The following is an 18,742-nucleotide window of genomic DNA, read 5'->3' as shown; positions in this document are numbered from 1 at the left end:
TTTTTGGGTAAACTACCCAGTGTGTGTCTGTCTAACCATCCGGCATCCAACCTCCCAGATTTTTGTTGTCGCGTATGTTCGGGTGGTTATTTTTGCTGTATTATTTTAAGGGCTTAATAAACGGTCATATTTTTCTTCTGCTGCCCCCGCGACTCGTTGGTTCGCCTGACATTACAGAACTTTTCTGTCTCACTTTCTGGAAGATACTAGAGTGGAAGCAAGAGAGCAAGAAGCTGGATTTCTCATCAAATTTGTTTTTAAATGGGAGGCTGTGCATGCCAATTATTTATTAAGCGTAGCACCGCAGGGACGCCCGTGATCAGCAACAATCAAAATCCAGGAGAGGCAATTTTATTTCGATTAACTTCCAAACCAGTTCTTAGGGACCCACAGTAGGAGCCCATTTTCTACATTCTAATTTTATTCACAGCTTTCATTCCCATACACAGCACTTTTGACACTGAGGTTCGAGAATATTAAGACATAAGAATACACACACACATATACACACATACACTCACCTAAAGGATTATTAGGAACACCATACTAATACGGTGTTTGACCCCCTTTCGCCTTCAGAACTGCCTTAATTCTACGTGGCATTGATTCAACAAGGTGCTGAAAGCATTCTTTAGAAATGTTGGCCCATATTGATAGGATAGCATCTTGCAGTTGATGGAGATTTGTGGGATGCACATCTAGGGCACGAAGCTCCCGTTCCACCACATTCCAAACATGCTCTATTGGGTTGAGATCTGGTGACTGTTGGGGCCATTGTAGTACAGTGAACTCATTGTCATGTTCAAGAAACCAATTTGAAATGATTCGAGCTTTGTGACATGGTGCATTATCCTGCTGGAATTAGCCATCAGAGGATGGGTACATGGTGGTCATAAAGGGATGGACATGGTCAGAAACAATGCTCAGGTAGGCCGTGGCATTTAAACGATGCCCAATTGGCACTAAGGGGCCTAAAGTGTGCCAAGAAAACATCCCCCACACCATTACACCACCACCACCAGCCTGCACAGTGGTAACAAGGCATGATGGATCCATGTTCTCATTCTGTTTACGCCAAATTCTGACTCTACCATTTGAATGTCTCAACAGAAATCGAGACTCATCAGACCAGGCAACATTTTTCCAGTCTTCAACTGTCCAATTTTGGTGAGCTCGTGCAAATTGTAGCCTCTTTTTCCTATTTGTAGTGGAGATGAGTGGTACCCGGTGGGGTCTTCTGCTGTTGTAGCCCATCCGCCTCAAGGTTGTGCGTGTTGTAGCTTCACAAATGCTTTGCTGCATACCTCGGTTGTAACAAGTGGTTATTTCAGCCAAAGTTGCTCTTCTATCAGCTTGAATCAGTCGGCCCATTCTCCTCTGACCGCTAGCATCAACAAGGCATTTTCGCCCACAGGACTGCCACATACTGGATGTTTTTCCCTTTGCACACCATTCTTTGTAAACCCTAGAAATGGTTGTGCGTGAAAATCCCAGTAACTGAGCAGATTGTGAAATACTCAGACCGGCCCGTCTGGCACCAACAACCATGCCACGCTCAAAATTGCTTAAATCACCTTTCTTTCCCATTCTGACATTCAGTTTGGAGTTCAGGAGATTGTCTTGACCAGGACCACACCCCTAAATGCATTAAAGCAACTGCCATGTGATTGGTTGATTAGATAATTGCATTTATGAGAAATTGAACAGGTGTTCCAAATAATCCTTTAGGTGAGTGTACATATACACACACACACATACATACATACATACATACATACATACATACATACATATATATATATATATATATATATATATATATATATATATATATATATATATATATATATATATATATATATATATATATATATATATATACATACACACGGCAACCTGAGCCTCACTAACACACTGCATCACTTCTTTGGTTTAACATCAAAATGCACTCAAATGATTGCATATCACACAGCGGATTTTAAACACAGGGACTATATAATGCTGGCCTACTGCAGTTTACAGAGAGAAATCCAACAAAACAGCACATTCACCACTGGACTTCAATAACTAATGCATTATCAATGCCAGCCGAGATCCCAATTACCCCAAAACATGAATAAAACTAACCATAATCATCCAAACTGTCGCAAATTAATATGCAAGAGACAAGTTCCCTTCCTCACTACTTTAGGGGCGGATTTACTGGATGCACCACTGTGCGTTTCACTATAGAGCATCCAGAAGATGACTCTGTAAGCGTCCCATCTCACCATCAGCTCACAGCTCACGCTTTTATCACCTTTTGCACAACCTAGAGAACATAGTGAAGAGGCTCAGGTTTAGCATACAAATCGAGGGAATGCCCCCCCCCCCCACCACAGAGCCCATTGTGCACAGGCAGGATTCACGCTCAGTACATTCAGATTTCATTTAAAATTCACAGTTTCAAAGCTCCCAAGGTCAGGAAAGCTGGGCCATGAAGAAGTCACCATGAAGAAGTCACCATGAAGAAGTTACCTCGAAGCGCATGAAAGTCGTACAGGTGCATTATGGAGGTGCCTCATCACAGCAGACCAGACAGCATTAAACTTTCTCCAGGTGAAGAGTTTATTTTGGGGAAAAAATGTAAGAAACATACAATACGTACAAATTTTCAATGAATTATAAAACCATGTTGTTCAAGCACATGCAAACACACCTAGGTAGGGACCAGGGGGGATTAAATAGGATTTGGTCTAAAACACACTCAAAATATATAAACACTTCCCACAGGAACCAGTCCAATACAAACCTGTATCCTATCTTCTAATCCTAAATATGCATTTTACCTTAAAGCAAGAGGCATCTTCTCCCAGCCAATTCCCTTATCCAGTAGCATTTGTGTTACACCACAATACAGAAGAATAAAACTTCCCAGAATTCAGCCTGGATTTTAATTCTGGAGAGTTCTTTGTGACGGGACCCCATCTGGAACTGATCAACGAGGACTATAGTTTACATAATGAAAAGAGAGCCTGAAGAAATCAAGGCACGTGTGGAGATTACAAAGACTGAGCCGAAAAGAGAATGATTGTTACGACAAGAAAGATGGGAGAGATGGAGAGAGGCGGCCTTACTGTGACACTCAGGACATTTGAAATCATGTTGCATGCACATGCACGGACTATACAGAAACAAAGTCCCTAACTGCTCTCATAACTCTGAGTAAGGATCTAGTGCATATGCATGTGAGAGAGAACACATTTCCTGAGGTCACATGGTTTCAATGTGGGGATGGGGGGGGTGGAATAATAAAAAAAAAAAAAAAGCCAAATAGTTCCAGTTTCGCATTCAAGGCACGTCCACAAGTCCAGCCAATTGGCGCATCTGGATGATGATGATGTTCCGAGTTTGTATCCAAGCACACTGGCCATTCGCCTGCAGAACCTTGAAAATAACCTGGACCAGACCAGCCAAACAGCCACCGGGCCGGAGAGGAGGACGAGGACAGCCTTGGGAGATGCTCTAGGAAGCGGCACTGGGCTGACTGGGAGCAGACTGGCCGCCCCAGGGTGCAGTGTTCATCAATTATACACAAAACTGTACTTTTAAAGCATTTAAAAAAACAAAACATTTTTTTTAGTTGGCGAGTCACTCACCAAAAATGCATCACATCCCCCAAACACACACACCCCCCGTAGGGGGATTCCACCAAGAGTCGAAACAGACCCTGAGCAATTTCACACAGTCGTGAAGTTTAGGTTGCATCATCTGGGGAAGAACAACAGTCATCGCCATGGAGACCAATCACTCGCACCTCTTCCCGCTGGTCTTCAGACCGTCACTCTGGAGCAGCGCTGACATTTCTGGGGGGTGTGGGGGGGAGAGAGAAACTTTTTTCAGAGAAACACATTCAAGAAACAGATTACATACGACAGGTTGTGGGCTGCTCTTCAACACACTGAGCCGAGGCCCAGAGTAGAGAGCCTGACATCCACAGCCTGGACATCAGTCAGTGACCAACTGTAGGAAAAAAAACATTAAGTGAGTTAAGCGGCAACTGTCGAGCAAATACAGTTTGTTAATGTCAGATAACTAAAGTCAATTATTTAACCCACCCAAAAAAAAAATCAAATATGTACCAATGACTCTGAGGCCAATTGAATTATTATTAATTAGTTTCAATTAGCAGACTTTTTCACTGTCGCCAATTAACGAACGTGGGAGATGCTGTATACTGTATAGAAGGAAAAACCTTGTCTAAAAGTGCTGAGTCTGAAAGCAAAAGTGAAAGACGATTGAAAATAGCCTCGGAGACATCTGCTTGCGGGAGCTTCCAGTCCCAAATGGTTGAAAAATAAGCCACTGGCAGCTAAAGATTATTCTAGAAAAATTCTCAAAGTAAATGTAATTCATTTTAACTTCCCTCTCACCTCAAAAAGAAGCCAGCTATGCATAAAGCAATAATAAAAGCTGAAAGAGTAGGTAATTAAGTCTCATGGAAGAATTTCTGAGAAATGCATCTGTCCAGTAGATGGCACAGCAGTTAAGGAACCTGTTGAGAATCAAGGAACAAAGCTGCTGCATATGCAAATGCAAAGAGGGATTCTGCTGTTACACAAGAGTGACTTGGAATTCAGATAAAGGTGACAGACAGGCGCGCTGTGTCACCTTCAGTGGAACAAAGTGTGCTTTTTCCGAGTCACCACTCAGCTGAAGCAGACTGGCACAATAAGAAGTGGGGGGTGGGTGAGTGGGGGTGCCCTGAAGTGCGGGGGTGGGGGGGGGGGTGTCAGGGTCAGTGGCCAATCTACTAGTTGCCCTGTGTGTCAAGGAGCCTTTGAATATATCAGATAAAAAGTCTAATTGGAGGGAGAGTGCAGTATTCAGCATACCGAATAATATCAGATGCTTACAGTCAGTCGTTTACAGAAAATAAGTTGTGGGTGGTCAACTGCATTTGCAGAATCAAAATGGACCTTGGTACAACCCGACAGCCCAGTGAGGCATCAAAAAGAAACAGAACCAAGTGGTACTTCATTTCTTAATGTGCCAGAAGTAAGAGTAAGTATGAGTGCTTTTCCAATATGACTATAAATGACAGCGCGAGTGCAGATATTGTACATGCAGATGTTAACAGTCAGGAATGAGCCAATGATGTAGCCGTTGCTAAATGCTAATGAGGCAAGGGGGGCCTTATTGTGCTGATGCCCAGGGGACGGACGGACGGACGGACGGGGGGGGGGGTTGTTCCAGCAGCCTGGCCGCAGCTCAAAGTGCAAGAAAACCCCCACCCAAGGCCTGTCAATGTGCTTCACTCCTGTTCTGGAACTCCAGCTGTTAGACTAAGTGCATGAAAATTCTGCTTTTCAGGCCGGAATTCATGCCCAGAGCTGGAAGCGGAAGTCATGCATCTGCTGGGCCGTAGAGATGGACCCCCGTGACACTGCTTCGGCTACATTCAGGCTGTGCACTTTGAATGGGAGAAATACATTTGTTTTTATTCTAATGCTATTTTCAGATCCATCTTATTATTTCACTTTAGTCTCCGTCACTACAATGCCTTTGCCAGTTTCACTTTAGTCTCCGTCACTACAATGCCTTTGCCAGTTTCACTTTAGTCTCCGTCGCTACAATGCCTTTGCCAGTTTCACTTTAGTCTCCGTCGCTACAATGCCTTTGCCAGTTTCATTTTATTCTCTGTCGCTACAATGCCTTTGCCCGTTTCACTTTAGTCTCCGTCACTACAATGCCATTGCCCGTTTCACTTTAGTCTCCGTCACTACAATGCCTTTTCCAGTTTCACTTTAGTCTCCGTCGCTACAATGCCTTTGCCAGTTTCATTTTATTCTCCGTCGCTACAATGCCTTTGCCAGTTTCACTTTAGTCTCCGTCGCTACAATGCCATTGCCCGTTTCACTTTAGTCTCCGTCGCTACAATGCCTTTGCCTGTTTCACCTTAGTCTCCGTCACTACAATGCCTTTGCCAGTTTCACTTTAGTCTCCGTCACTACAATGCCTTTGCCAGTTTCATTTTATTCTCCGTCGCTACAATGCCTTTGCCCGTTTCACTTTAGTCTCCGTCACTACAATGCCTTTGCCCGTTTCACTTTAGTCTCCGTCACTACAATGCCTTTACCCGTTTCACTTTAGTCTCCGTCACTACAATGCCTTTGCCTGTTTCACTTTAGTCTTGGTCATTACAATGCCTTTGCCTGTTTCACTTTAGTCTCCGTCACTACAATGCCTTTGCCCGTTTCACTTTAGTCTCCGTCACTACAATGCCTTTGCCTGTTTCACTTTAGTCTTGGTCATTACAATGCCTTTGCCTGTTTCACTTTAGTCTTCATCACTACAATGCCTTTGCCTGTTTCACTTTAGTCTCCGTCACTACAATGCCTTTGCCAGTTTCACTTTAGTCTTCATCACTACAATGCCTTTGCCTGTTTCACTTTAGTCTCCGTCACTACAATGCCTTTGCCCGTTTCACTTTAGTCTGCATCACTACAATGCCTTTGCCTGTTTCACTTTAGTCTCCGTCACTACAATGCCTTTGCCCGTTTCACTTTAGTCTCCGTCACTACAATGCCTTTGCCCGTTTCACTTTAGTCTCCGTCACTACAATGCCTTTGCCCGTTTCACTTTAGTCTCCGTCACTACAATGCCTTTGCCTGTTTCACTTTAGTCTCCGTCACTACAATGCCTTTGCCCGTTTCACTTTAGTCTCCGTCACTACAATGCCTTTGCCCGTTTCACTTTAGTCTCCGTCACTACAATGCCTTTGCCTGTTTCACCTTAGTCTTCGTCACTACAATGCCTTTGCCCGTTTCACTTTAGTCTTCATCACTACAATGTCTTTGCCCGTTTCACTTTAGTCTTCATCACTACAATGCCTTTGCCCGTTTCACTTTAGTCTCCGTCACTACAATGCCTTTGCCCGTTTCACTTTAGTCTTCATCACTACAATGCCTTTGCCCGTTTCACTTTAGTCTCCGTCACTACAATGCCTTTGCCCGTTTCACTTTAGTCTCCGTCACTACAATGCCTTTGCCTGTTTCACTTTAGTCTCGGTCACTACAATGCCTTTGCCAGTTTCACTTTAGTCTTCGTCACTACAATGTCTTTGCCTATTTCACTTTAGTCTCCGTCACTACAATGTCTTTGCCTATTTCACTTTAGTCTCCGTCACTACAATGCCTTTGCCTGTTTCACCTTAGTCTTCGTCACTACAATGTCTTTGCCTATTTCACTTTAGTCTTCGTCACTACAATGTCTTTGCCTGTTTCACTTTAGTCTCCGTCACTACAATGCCTTTGCCTGTTTCACTTTAGTCTCCGTCACTACAATGTCTTTGCCTATTTCACTTTAGTCTCCGTCACTACAATGCCTTTGCCTGTTTCACCTTAGTCTTCGTCACTACAATGCCTTTGCCCGTTTCACTTTAGTCTTCATCACTACAATGTCTTTGCCCGTTTCACTTTAGTCTTCATCACTACAATGCCTTTGCCAGTTTCATTTTATTCTCCGTCACTACAATGCCTTTGCCTGTTTCACTTTAGTCTCCGTCACTACAATGCCTTTGCCTGTTTCACTTTAGTCTCCGTCACTACAATGTCTTTGCCAGTTTCACTTTAGTCTCCGTCACTACAATGCCATTGCCAGTTTCACTTTAGTCTTCGTCACTACAATGTCTTTGCCAGTTTCACTTTAGTTCTCATTTCATGAGCTTATTTCATTTTTTTTTTTTTTATATATATATTTTAGTTTCAACCTTATTAATTCTAGTTGAGAAAACGGTCAACAAACTGATATTTCAAATGTACAGTAACCCCTTCACATTTGTGAACTTGACATTCATGGTTTCGGCCGTGCTTTGTGTTTGTCTCTTACAACATCTTACAGTGCACTTAGATTAAAAAAGCAAAATGGAATAGCTGAATACTCTAAATTGCCCATAGGTGTGACTGCGAGTGGGTGTGGCTGTTTGTCTGTTGGCCCTGTGGTGGGCTGGCGACCTGCCCAGGGTGTAGGTGCACCCCCCCTCTCGCCCGGAGATGCTGGGATTGGCTCCAGCTTCCCCGCGACCCACATGGATTAAGCGGTATAGATAATGGATGGATGGAATAGCTGAATATTTGTGGCATTTAATTAGGATTTATTGTGAAGTAGGACATACTTTGACACCCTGAATACATACACACACACACACACACACACACGTTTGTGTACCTATCTAAACGGGGACCTTCCATGTATTTCTATGGGGGAAAACCCTAATCCCAATCTTGACACCCTTAACCTCTACCCACCCCTAACCTTAACCATAAGTAACCAAGCCAAATACAAGACAAAGGCAGTTTTACTTTTTTGATTGCATTCACAACTGAGGTCCAATGGGGACCTGGAAAATGTCCCCAAAGGTAAGGAAGTTTCAGGTTCTACCGCACTTTGGGGACATTCTGGTCCCCAAATGTGATCTATGCAAACAAACAAACAAACAAACACACACACACACACACACACACTTTTTATCATCAGCAGCCCCCCCCCCCCGTACTGCTGAATGTAGGTATTGGTGACACCAGCCTTGGGTTGAATTAAAATCGTATCAGGAAGAGGAACAGGAGTTTGGACCGTTTGTTTAATACAATAACTCTGGACGGGCTTTTCAATGGCCAGCAGGGAGACAGGACTTACACAGGCGAAAATGCAGGAATAAAACGCACCTCTACACTGGCTGTTTATTCGTGGAGCTGCTGCAGCTCACGCTATGGCAAATATTCCCCCCGGTTTGGCTAATCCAGCTAGCTCAGCCACAGAAAAACAAAGAAAATAATAATAATAATAATAATAATAAAAATAATGATATTATTATTATTATTGCTATTATTAATGTGAGAGGCTGAGATGCACGCAGTAATTATAAATCGTGTCGGCCGTCCCCGTTTCCTTCTGTTGCCCCTGAATGGATCCCCTTTATTGATCCCTGAAGAACATTAAAACACAGAAATACTCCCTCCTCAGCGGGGCTCACCTTTCATGGCTACGGCGTCCTCTTGGCGAGTCGCCTCCGTGGTCCTGGGCCGCAGGGCTGTGGGCCCCTTTCCATCCACGCCATCCATCCTCACCTGGCCCAGCGCCCGCAGCAGCCCTAGCGTGTCGCACTGCTCCTCCGTACTCTGCAACATCTCCAGGACCTTCAGCCGCTTGTAGGACTTCAGCTCGCTCAGGTTCTCCTCCAGGAAGAGCAGGTAGAGCGACAGGTCGTCGTAGGCTGGCCCTGATCCCAGGTCAAACACGCTGAAGACGGGCAGCATCTCATAGGGCTCCAGGAAGGCGGCACGGCCCCGACGCGCCGGCTGCAGAGCCGCGTATGCGATGGCGGGCACCAGCATCACGTACACCGTCAGGTTGATGAGGCTGAGCAGCTGGAAGATGCCCACAGCCACCAGCTTGCACTGCAAGGCAGGGGGGAGGCCAGTGTCGTTCTGCAGGACGCCCGTGCGGATGTCGCAGCTGAACTCGTCCGTAATGCTGGCCATATTGATGTAGTAAACCAAGTAGAGGCCGGCCAGCAGCAGGATGCAGAGCGTCAGCCCCCGGCAGATCAGGTACTTCACCAGCAGGCTCCTCGAGGCTCTTTTGGTCTTCAGGTACTGCTCCACCAGCGGATAGCGGAAGCCCTCCGTCAGGTCCGAGGCGCTGCTGCGAAAGCGGAGTGTGTATGTTTATCAACTGGCCAAGTAAACGTCCGTATAGCACTGAAAAGCCAGTGCCCGGATTTCACCAGTCATCTAAAACCGTGGTGATGTATTTGTGCAGAGTGCAGCCCTACTGCTGTGTGTGTGTGTGTGTGTGTGTTGGTGGGGGGGGGAAGGGTGGTAGAAATTAAACCTTTTGATTCGGGGTGCAGGAAACAAAGGACAGGTACTAGCAATACAACACCCCAAAGGCAGGTCATCTGATCCTGCCTCCTGTAGGTCAAACCCAGGCTTCACCCACACGGTCTGTGAGGTCATCCACTCGTGTAATCACAGACGATCTCCATAGAAACAGCGGAATGCAGTGTAACGCAGCCAGATACTGCCGGGGCCAATCAGAGTCAATTTAATAAAAATAAAACGACATTAAGAGGAAGCCAGAGCAGGAGTGCTGCTGGACTGGAGCTGTGCAGACCCAGCGTGTTGCTGGTACTGTAAACTCCTTTTACGAAATACAAAGCTATCTCCCGCTACTTGTTTTTGACTTTGGGCTCCCTGCACTATACCCACGCGGGTCAAACTCTCCACTGTTTGTTAAGGCTCATTAACTGGGAACATAAGGACTGTCTGCTTCCATCACATGACACAGCGCCCCCACAGAGGTCCTCTTCCACCCCCGACACCCAAACAGAAGCCCGACTCAGAGCCTCCTTTGGGTCTGGTTGATCCCATCATCCCGCACCCCGGCTGGGGCTATGATCGCATCCCTTTACAAGAATACAAGAATACGGCTGCCTGCCCGGGGTGTGTAAATGCACTAAAACACCACCATAACCGTGAGGCGACGCTACGAAAGGTCTCCATGGCTGACGCACAGTGATGGCATGATGTGGAGATGTGGAGATGTGGCCACCCCTCCCACAGGGGAGGCTGCAGTCACAGCACCACCTCGATCTGTCTCTATGACCCCACGCCATCACAAAGACTCCATGAATACACGGGGGGGGGGGGGGGTTGCATTTACCTGCGCGGGTCCCCCGGCGCCTCGCTGGCGGCCAGACTCTGGGCCAGCTTGATGGCCCGGTTGTAGGAGCGATCCAGCTCCTCCATGATGAAGGCCAGGTCCGAGGTCAGGCAGGGCACGGCCGCAAAGCGCCAAAACAGGGCCGGCACATACATGAGGACGGCGACCAGCAGCAGGATGTAGGGAAAGAACTGGAATGATGAGAGGGAAGAAAAGCTTGAGTCAGAAGAAAGGGGAAGAAAGTGATAGATGTGAAATCTGTTTAATTAAAATTGATTACAGCTGATGGTAATAGCAGGGCCAGACAGCGGCGCTGCGTAAACACGGAGGCACCTGACAGACAGAGTCTGACACACGCAGTCTTCAAACCGCACGACGCTGCAGGTGGACAGACAGACAACCAGGCAGGCAGACAATGAGACAGGCAGACAGACAATGAGACCAAGAAACAGACAGGCAGACAGAGAGACAGACAGGCAGGCAGACAGGCAGGCAGACAGGCAGGCAGACAGAGAGACAGACAGGCAGGCAGACAGAGAGACAGACAGGCAGGCAGACAGAGAGACAGACAGGCAGGCAGAGAGACAGACAGGCAGGCAGACAGAGGCACAGGTAAACAGAGACACACACAGGCAGAGAGACGGGCAGGCAGACAGAGAGACAGGCAAACAGACACACACAGGCAGAGAGACGGGCAGGCAGAAAGAGACACAGGCAAACAGAGACACACACAGGCAGAGAGACAGACAGGCATACAGAGAGACAGACAGGCAAGCAGAGAGACAGACAGGCAAGCAGAGAGACAGACAGGAAGGCAAACAGAGAGACAGACAGTGAGACCAAGAGACAGAGAGGCAGGAAGGCAGACAGGGACACAGACAGATAGACAGTGAGAGACAGACCACACATATGCCTGACAGCCCCCCCCCCTTTAAAAGTTCTCTCTTGTTGGGAATATAATGCCCAACAACTCAGTGTAAAAAAGCCAGCAGATTCTGTGTGTTTGGGGTTGGGAGGGGGGCTGGCTAAGCTACTCCCCTCCAGATGTCCAGCAGCTTTGCTTGTTTACAGGGAGCTTCTGCAACTTAAAGACACCAGGCAGCGACTATGTGGACCCGTCTGCCATCTGCCTCCCTTACATGGACCGTTTCGCGAAGCAGAAGGCCGCCAATCCAGCAGCCAATCACGCGCAGGAAGGCAGACAGGGACACAGACAGACAGGCCGCCAATCCGGCAGCCAATCACGCGCAGGAAGGCAGACAGGGACACAGACAGACAGGCCGCCAATCCGGCAGCCAATCACGCGCAGGAAGGCAGACAGGGACACAGACAGACAGGCTGCCAATCCGGCAGCCAATCACGCGCAGGAAGGAGGGGCCATGTGAAACACCATGACAGCTGAACACATAACAATGACACTGCAGTTCATTTCTTTAGATCATGTGACTTTCCAAGCACCAGGCAGTGGAAGGGGGTCAGGGGTATATATAGTGGAGACCCTGAGAAGGAATTCCCCCACAAGGCATGCCTCCCCCCCCCCATGCCCATGCCTCCCCCCCCATGCCCATGCCCATGCCCTCTCAGGTGGGTGTCGCTTTCTTCAGGGTCGGCAGCAGCCGCTTGCCTAACACGAGGATCTGCTCCCGGCCCCCCGAGGAGAGCCTGTCAGGTCCAATTAGGCCGCTCTCCAGACGCCCACGAAAAGGTCACGTCAGGAGGTGCGCAAAACGGATCATTAGGAGCCCCGGAGCAGAGTGATCATTAGCGGGCAGACCGCTAATGACATGCCAGGCTAAGAGGCTCTCAGCGGCCATTGGCGCTGCCCCTGATTCCACGCCAATTTGTATACACACTCACTGTGCGGCTCCCAGATTGTATCCAATCACAGTAAGACCGCTACCTAAACAGAGAAAAAAAGACCCATAAAAGGTATGGAAGCGAGGTTTAAGCTCACTACTGCCACTGTGAGGGTGTGACCGCTGCCTGCCAGCTGCCCTCCTCACATGTCATATCCCTGCATTCTTCAATACTGCAGAGTGTCTTAGAGGCGCAAGACGAACCGCTAAGCTCCCTGCTGCCACCTAGTGGCTAAAGATGGCGACAACACCAAAGAGCCCCGCAACAAAACATGTGACTCATCCTAAGGCCTTAAGTCACGTACTATTCTTACCATTTTACTGTAGCTTTACCACATTTCTCAGGGGTACCACAGCAAAGCCCCTGCTTCTACATCACGAGTCAAACCCACAGTCCGACACGTTAATAAAACAGCCTCCAGTGATGAGGGAGATGGAGAACGGCAGGACAAAAAGGCAACGTCAATCCTCTAGACAATACACAATGTTAGCTTTAACTTTGTATCTTCCGTAGAAAACAGCGGATTTTATACATGGATATTTAACATGCAGTGACTCACTTCTGTGAATGTCAGTCATACGTAGGGTGGATTTACTGCATTGCATTTGGGTTTAAAATCCAGCGCAGAGTGGTGAGGCTGGCGGGCGGATGGGGTCACACAAGGTGGAACCCGGGTCGAGCGTGGTCACATGGGGTTATGTATGGACAGGTAAATAAAACAGCCTAGCACTGCACTTCCATCCCAACTCCCTCCCTCCCTCCATCCATCCATCCATATATCCTAGTCAGGGTCACAGTATCTATCCTAGGCAGGCGTCCACCATGGAAGGAACGTCTGTCTTGATTTACTAAATTTACTTTTCAATTTAATGCATGTAAATCCCAATATCCACACACACAGACACAATGAGTCAGCTGCAGTTATGGGAAACTCAATTACAGAGCATTAGGTCCTGTGTAAAGAAACTCAGAGCAGCCACCAGCACTAATACTGCCTGTCTGGAAGACTGCCATCACGCACCCCCCACCCATTACCCAGCAGTCTGTGTGTGCTAGCCCCTCCCACTTTCGGCTGACTGTAGCCCCCCTTCCACCGCCATCCCATTCCCAGACACAAACAATCCCTGCATCAGCTACATGGTTTTATAGACATAGCAAAATGTATGAAAAGTTAAACTATATGCATGCTCAGAGAATTTTTAATAGCTGGTGAAGTACAAATAATGGCACACAAAACAAGATCCTGTTTTTACAAACCATTCCTCGCACGTTCACTTCTAAGTGCTGAATAAATGCGGGTGTTTTCATTCTCCCTGATGAATGGAGAGAGTAATTTCTCAGGTGTGGGCTGAATGCTGTCCTGTGCAGCCACACAAGCGCTGGGTAATTACCGTGCCTGCTGGTCATCACAGCAAAGCCCCAATTTGTCTGACAAATTATAGCTGTTAGCTGCTATGAACCCAGCAGCACACATATCAGTTGTGTGACTAGATGTTCCCACATCTTTCTAGATCATTGGCTGCCACTTACACTCAGATGTTTGGGAAAAGAGAGACACGAAAGCAGGGGGACATTCATAATGTACAGGGGACGGCAAAAGGGGTCCAGAAGGGGGGGGGGGCGACCCCGGGCTCACCTTGTGCAGCCATAGAGGGACCCGTCCCTTCTCGGTGACCAGGCTCTGTCGCTGCACTGATGCCCAGCAGAAGGAATTGACGAACCCCCCCTGGGGCCATGTGAAGTTGGTGGGGGGGAAGCAGCTGATCTGCGTGCCTGTTGAGGAAAAACAACATAACTGGCTGAAATGGGTCAGCAGCAAGCCAGCCTGCTTAAGGACAAAGGCTGATCTTTTTTTTTTTTTTTTTTTTTAAAGTGTGATAATTACACAACAGCTGTGTAATTAAGTAAATCATGTCTTATTTACACACACAAGCTGCCCCTTTTTTTAGAAAAATATTAGTGCATCCAGCACATATAATTAAGCTCTAGCAAATCTTGTGACTTTAATGAAGACGTCCTTCCAGGGCGGTGAGGGGGTCGGGCCCTCGGCTATGCGAGGAGCCTGAAGCGTTAAGCCGGGGCGTCACGCCACAGTGACCTGCTCCACTCTGCTTCGGCCCTTGGTGGCTTTGCTGAAATCACCACTTTCGCTCAGTAACTACAGTCACGCCGCAGCCCCAAATCTGCATCAGTCTGGATCACGACGCCACCAACCGCAGGGGCACCAAACTCCTCAAGACACAAAAACACGCTCTAGGGTCAGCGCCTCCTAGCCAACAGTAACCATGAACCCAGAAGACAACATGCCCCACCTCCTCCTCCCAGAGTTCCCTGGGGTATAGGTTCTACCTGCCTGGTCTTGTGTGGAACGTCGCTCACAGAGTGTTTTTGCCCCTACAAGGCAGTTTCTAGAGAAAGAGGAACGGGGCATCTTTTCTCGTATCAGCACATACACTACTGCAGAATTTTCACCGTCACTGATATTCGCCTAAGTAAAGTTTGCCCTTTTGGTGTAACACTGTGGAAAACGCAGGTCAGTTCAAACACGCCGCTCTGTGAAAAAGCCTCCCCAGGGCTTTGGGGGACGGCTGCTGCAATGCTGTGACGTTTCAGGATTAGTTTCGTTTTGACATGACACTGCAGACTTTGTGCTTTTGCAGCACCCTGGAAAGACACACCACAGATATCAAAGTCACAGTCACACACACACACCACAGGTCACAGTCACACACACACACACACACACACACACCACAGGTCACAGTCACACACACACACACACACACACACACATCACAGTCACACACACACACACACACACACATCACAGTCACACACACACACACACACAAACACACACATCACAGGTCACAGTCACACACACATACACATCACGGGTCACAGTCACACACACACACACACACCACAGCCACACACTGATTTCCAACAGATAAGCAAACCGCCAGGACTTGGGCCCCAGATGCGGCACTAATTGAGATGTGCGACCCAGACTAACTGTGTTTATTTAGAAATCATGGGAGAGTCTGCTTTGTCATCCGATGTTCTCTTCTCGCCGAGAACATAATTAAATTAGCATGGCGGTCATGAGCATTTGATAAACAGCGACCTCAAAAAACATCGAGGCTGCGTCCAACACAATGACGCTGTGGCTGTCCGGGGGGCGGGGATTATGAGGAGCTCCGGGGAGTCTGGGGGGGGCGCGTACCTCGGGATAATGAATGAGGCTCCCGCATTTCTCACAAATTCTGACTTATTCACACCAGGAATTAACATGCGTCTCCGCATGGGTCGCGACGGACCGCCTTCAATTGGATCTCACTCTCCCGCAACTTATTTAAATAAGCATGTAAATCACTTCGGCATGCAGAATCTGCCGAACATGAAAAGCAGGAGAAGAAACCAAAAGCTATTCGCGCATTTCAGGGTAAAGAAACCGCCTAAAATGTTTGTATGGAACGCCATAATATTCAAAATGAAATAAATAAAAAATATCTATAAATAAATAAATGAATAAATATTTCAATAATTAATATGTCCTTTTATTTTTTAAGTAATTCCATAAAGGGCATTATATTTCTTAATAACGTTTATTGTCTATGTATAATCTCTAAATTGTATTGCGTAATAACGTGTTTTTCATTCCACAGCCGATATTGTAAAATATTATTTCACATAATGTAAATGTGATTTCTTAAATAATTCAACCTATATTCCACAGTAACGTTTTCACGTTGTAGGCATGCATGTTTATACCGCCTCAACACAATACAAATAAAGGTGTTAAGGTCTTTCAGTACTTAGGTTAATACTTTTCTATTCAAGGGCAAAGGGTTCAGTCTGTGATGCATTATGTTGGTTGCCATGTGATAATATTTCAGCTATTACTCATAAACAACGAAGCTCAAAATGTGTAAAAATTCAACGAAGAGGTTCATTGTTTTTTCTGACGCTGAATTATGTCTGACTTAAAGCAAGTGAAGTACAAGGAGCAAAGTAGTCAGGGCCGGAGTGGGACTGAATCTCTGACCGGGAGTTCAAGCCCCCAGACAGCTCAATATAAAACAATCTAAACAATTACTCTGTTCTTATATGTTTCTGCTGGCATATCCATTATCTAGGATATTGAACGCACACTCTTTTCTACACGATTTCATTTTACGTTCATTTAATTTTTACCGACACGGTTCACCAATATTAATAAATCGTGGAGCAGATTTTACATAAATAAGAAAGCTTCATCAAAGCTCGCATTAAACACGATCTGTGCAAATTCCAAAACACCTTTAATAAATCACCTCTTACACAATACTAATACTAATGAAGCTCACTTTTGACAATGTTTCCATGCCAATTGGTCGCGACAGTCCGATATTAAACCAACATCCCAGCAAATTCAAACTTATTTTTTAGTTTTGTAGAAAAAAGATGCGCTGTTATTCACAATGCAGTTTACTACACAGTGGCCCAAGTATTTCTGACATAAATCACACGTCAAATACCTTTCGGGCGTCTAATGAGTTTGTACGTACATACGCCCACAGGAGGACGTCAGTTGAGCAGGCGGCCCGGGACACACTGGAGTTCACACCTGTAATCAGCCCTGTCCACCTGTGATCGAATCACCCAAGACGCATGTTAATAGCAGGTGTGAACAGGGCCTATGGCAGCCCCTATCCCGGGTCAGGATCCGCCAACTACGCGGCTCAGTGCCGGCCCCTTGAAATAAACACGCAGCACAGCTAAAACACTCACATACAAACAAAAGGAGCGGCTTGTAGAAATACCACCACAAAAAGGACAGTCATGTTCCTCCCCCTCCCCTCCAGGTCCATCGGGACCCAGAATTAAGGGTTAGGAACCTCATCTTCCCGACAGTAATAATAATGTCACGTGCACACCGATAACCCCCAGTACGATCCCAGCCACCACCGTCATTCATTAACCACTAACCCCAGCACATTGATGTCCTACTGTGTTACTGCATGTTCTGGTTGTATACAGTGCAGGCCCGTAGCCAGACATGAATGCAGGGGAGGTTATACTAGTTATTTTACTACCTGGGTAAGTATCTGGTCGGTAGCAAACAAATCACGGAGGGAGGGGGGTGTTTCCAAACTCGTAATTTTACTACGTACCTCATCGTTTGCTTGTATATTATATATACGTGTGTCGCATGTATCTTTTTGTTCACCATGCTGTTATTTGCCGTTTATTGTTCTTTATCGTTATATGCCGTGTATGCCGGCGTTTCATTGTACTTATTAATGCAATATGCTCCTCTGCCCGCACTCAACACCACGTGTTAAGGTGCTGCTCCGGACCCGCGGGCACGAGCCAGAAATAACCCGAGTATATGAAAACAGGGAGGCCTCGGGTCGTATACACCATATTTAAAATACGAACAACAAATGAGGAAGAGACTAACAAAAAGCGCAGAAGGCTCCCAGCCCCGTGTGCAGCGCCGCCTGAACAATGCGCGGATCGCGGTTACCACGCCGGCCAAACGTGCATTACAGCGAGGGAATACCTCGGGGTTCCCTTAATTATTACAAATAAATGTAACCGTGTTCGTGAGCGCAGCTCCTCCCCGACCCGCCGGGCTCCTGGTTACTCACCCACCGACACCTCCTGCGCGAAAGCCAGCGAGATGAGCAGCAGCGGCAGCCCCACGGCGATGCAGGTCACCAGCTTGTCGGCGGCCAGCTCCGTCCGCACGCCTTTGTATTTGGACTCGGTCTGATCCTTCAGCAGAAAGTCGGAGAACATGTACTCGGTGGCGACCTGCGCAATCGCCATGGCGGCTCGTTAAACTGCCCGATACCGTGGCGGCTAGGCATGTATGCTCCAGGACCTACAGTGACATGCAGTAACCCACATTAAAACTGGTTCCTTCCCATAACAAGTAACGAGGGGCCGGTGCTTGAGCCTCCCTAGCTGCCGCGCAGAACGGACGTCCCCGGAAGCGAAGGGCGTCCCCCCGCAGCGCTGCCAATTCACACGCATGTGGGGTGACACTCACATCCACGCAAGAGATCTTACGGTGAGTCTGTATTAGTCCATTAAGAACCTAAAATTAGGGGTAGTTTGCAAAGCGTAAAGACTAGTTGAAAGGTAATAAAACTGTTGTATACAAGTAAATATGTGTGCAGACTTGTCTCGA

The 18,742-nt window shown here is 47.1% G+C and overlaps 1 protein-coding gene across 1 annotated transcript; it reads right to left on the bottom strand.

Annotated features, from left to right (window-relative positions):
* Window positions 1–2,583: 2,583 nt before the first annotated feature.
* Window positions 2,584–18,662, bottom strand: panx1a (pannexin 1a). The gene is made up of 5 exons (XM_023792566.2): window positions 18,198–18,662; window positions 14,198–14,334; window positions 10,705–10,895; window positions 9,014–9,684; window positions 2,584–3,845 (listed from the first exon to the last, which is right to left on the bottom strand). The coding sequence occupies exons 1-5, from the start codon at window positions 18,376–18,378 to the stop codon at window positions 3,787–3,789; spliced, it is 1,239 nt and encodes a 412-aa protein (XP_023648334.2). The 5' UTR covers window positions 18,379–18,662; the 3' UTR covers window positions 2,584–3,786.
* Window positions 18,663–18,742: the final 80 nt, after the last annotated feature.

The sequence above is a fragment of the Paramormyrops kingsleyae genome, chromosome 17 (assembly GCF_048594095.1).
Source record: "Paramormyrops kingsleyae isolate MSU_618 chromosome 17, PKINGS_0.4, whole genome shotgun sequence".
Classification (NCBI taxonomy): Eukaryota; Metazoa; Chordata; class Actinopteri; order Osteoglossiformes; family Mormyridae; genus Paramormyrops; species Paramormyrops kingsleyae.
Note: the sequence above shows the minus strand (reverse complement) of the source record. Positions and strands in the feature narration are given on the sequence as shown.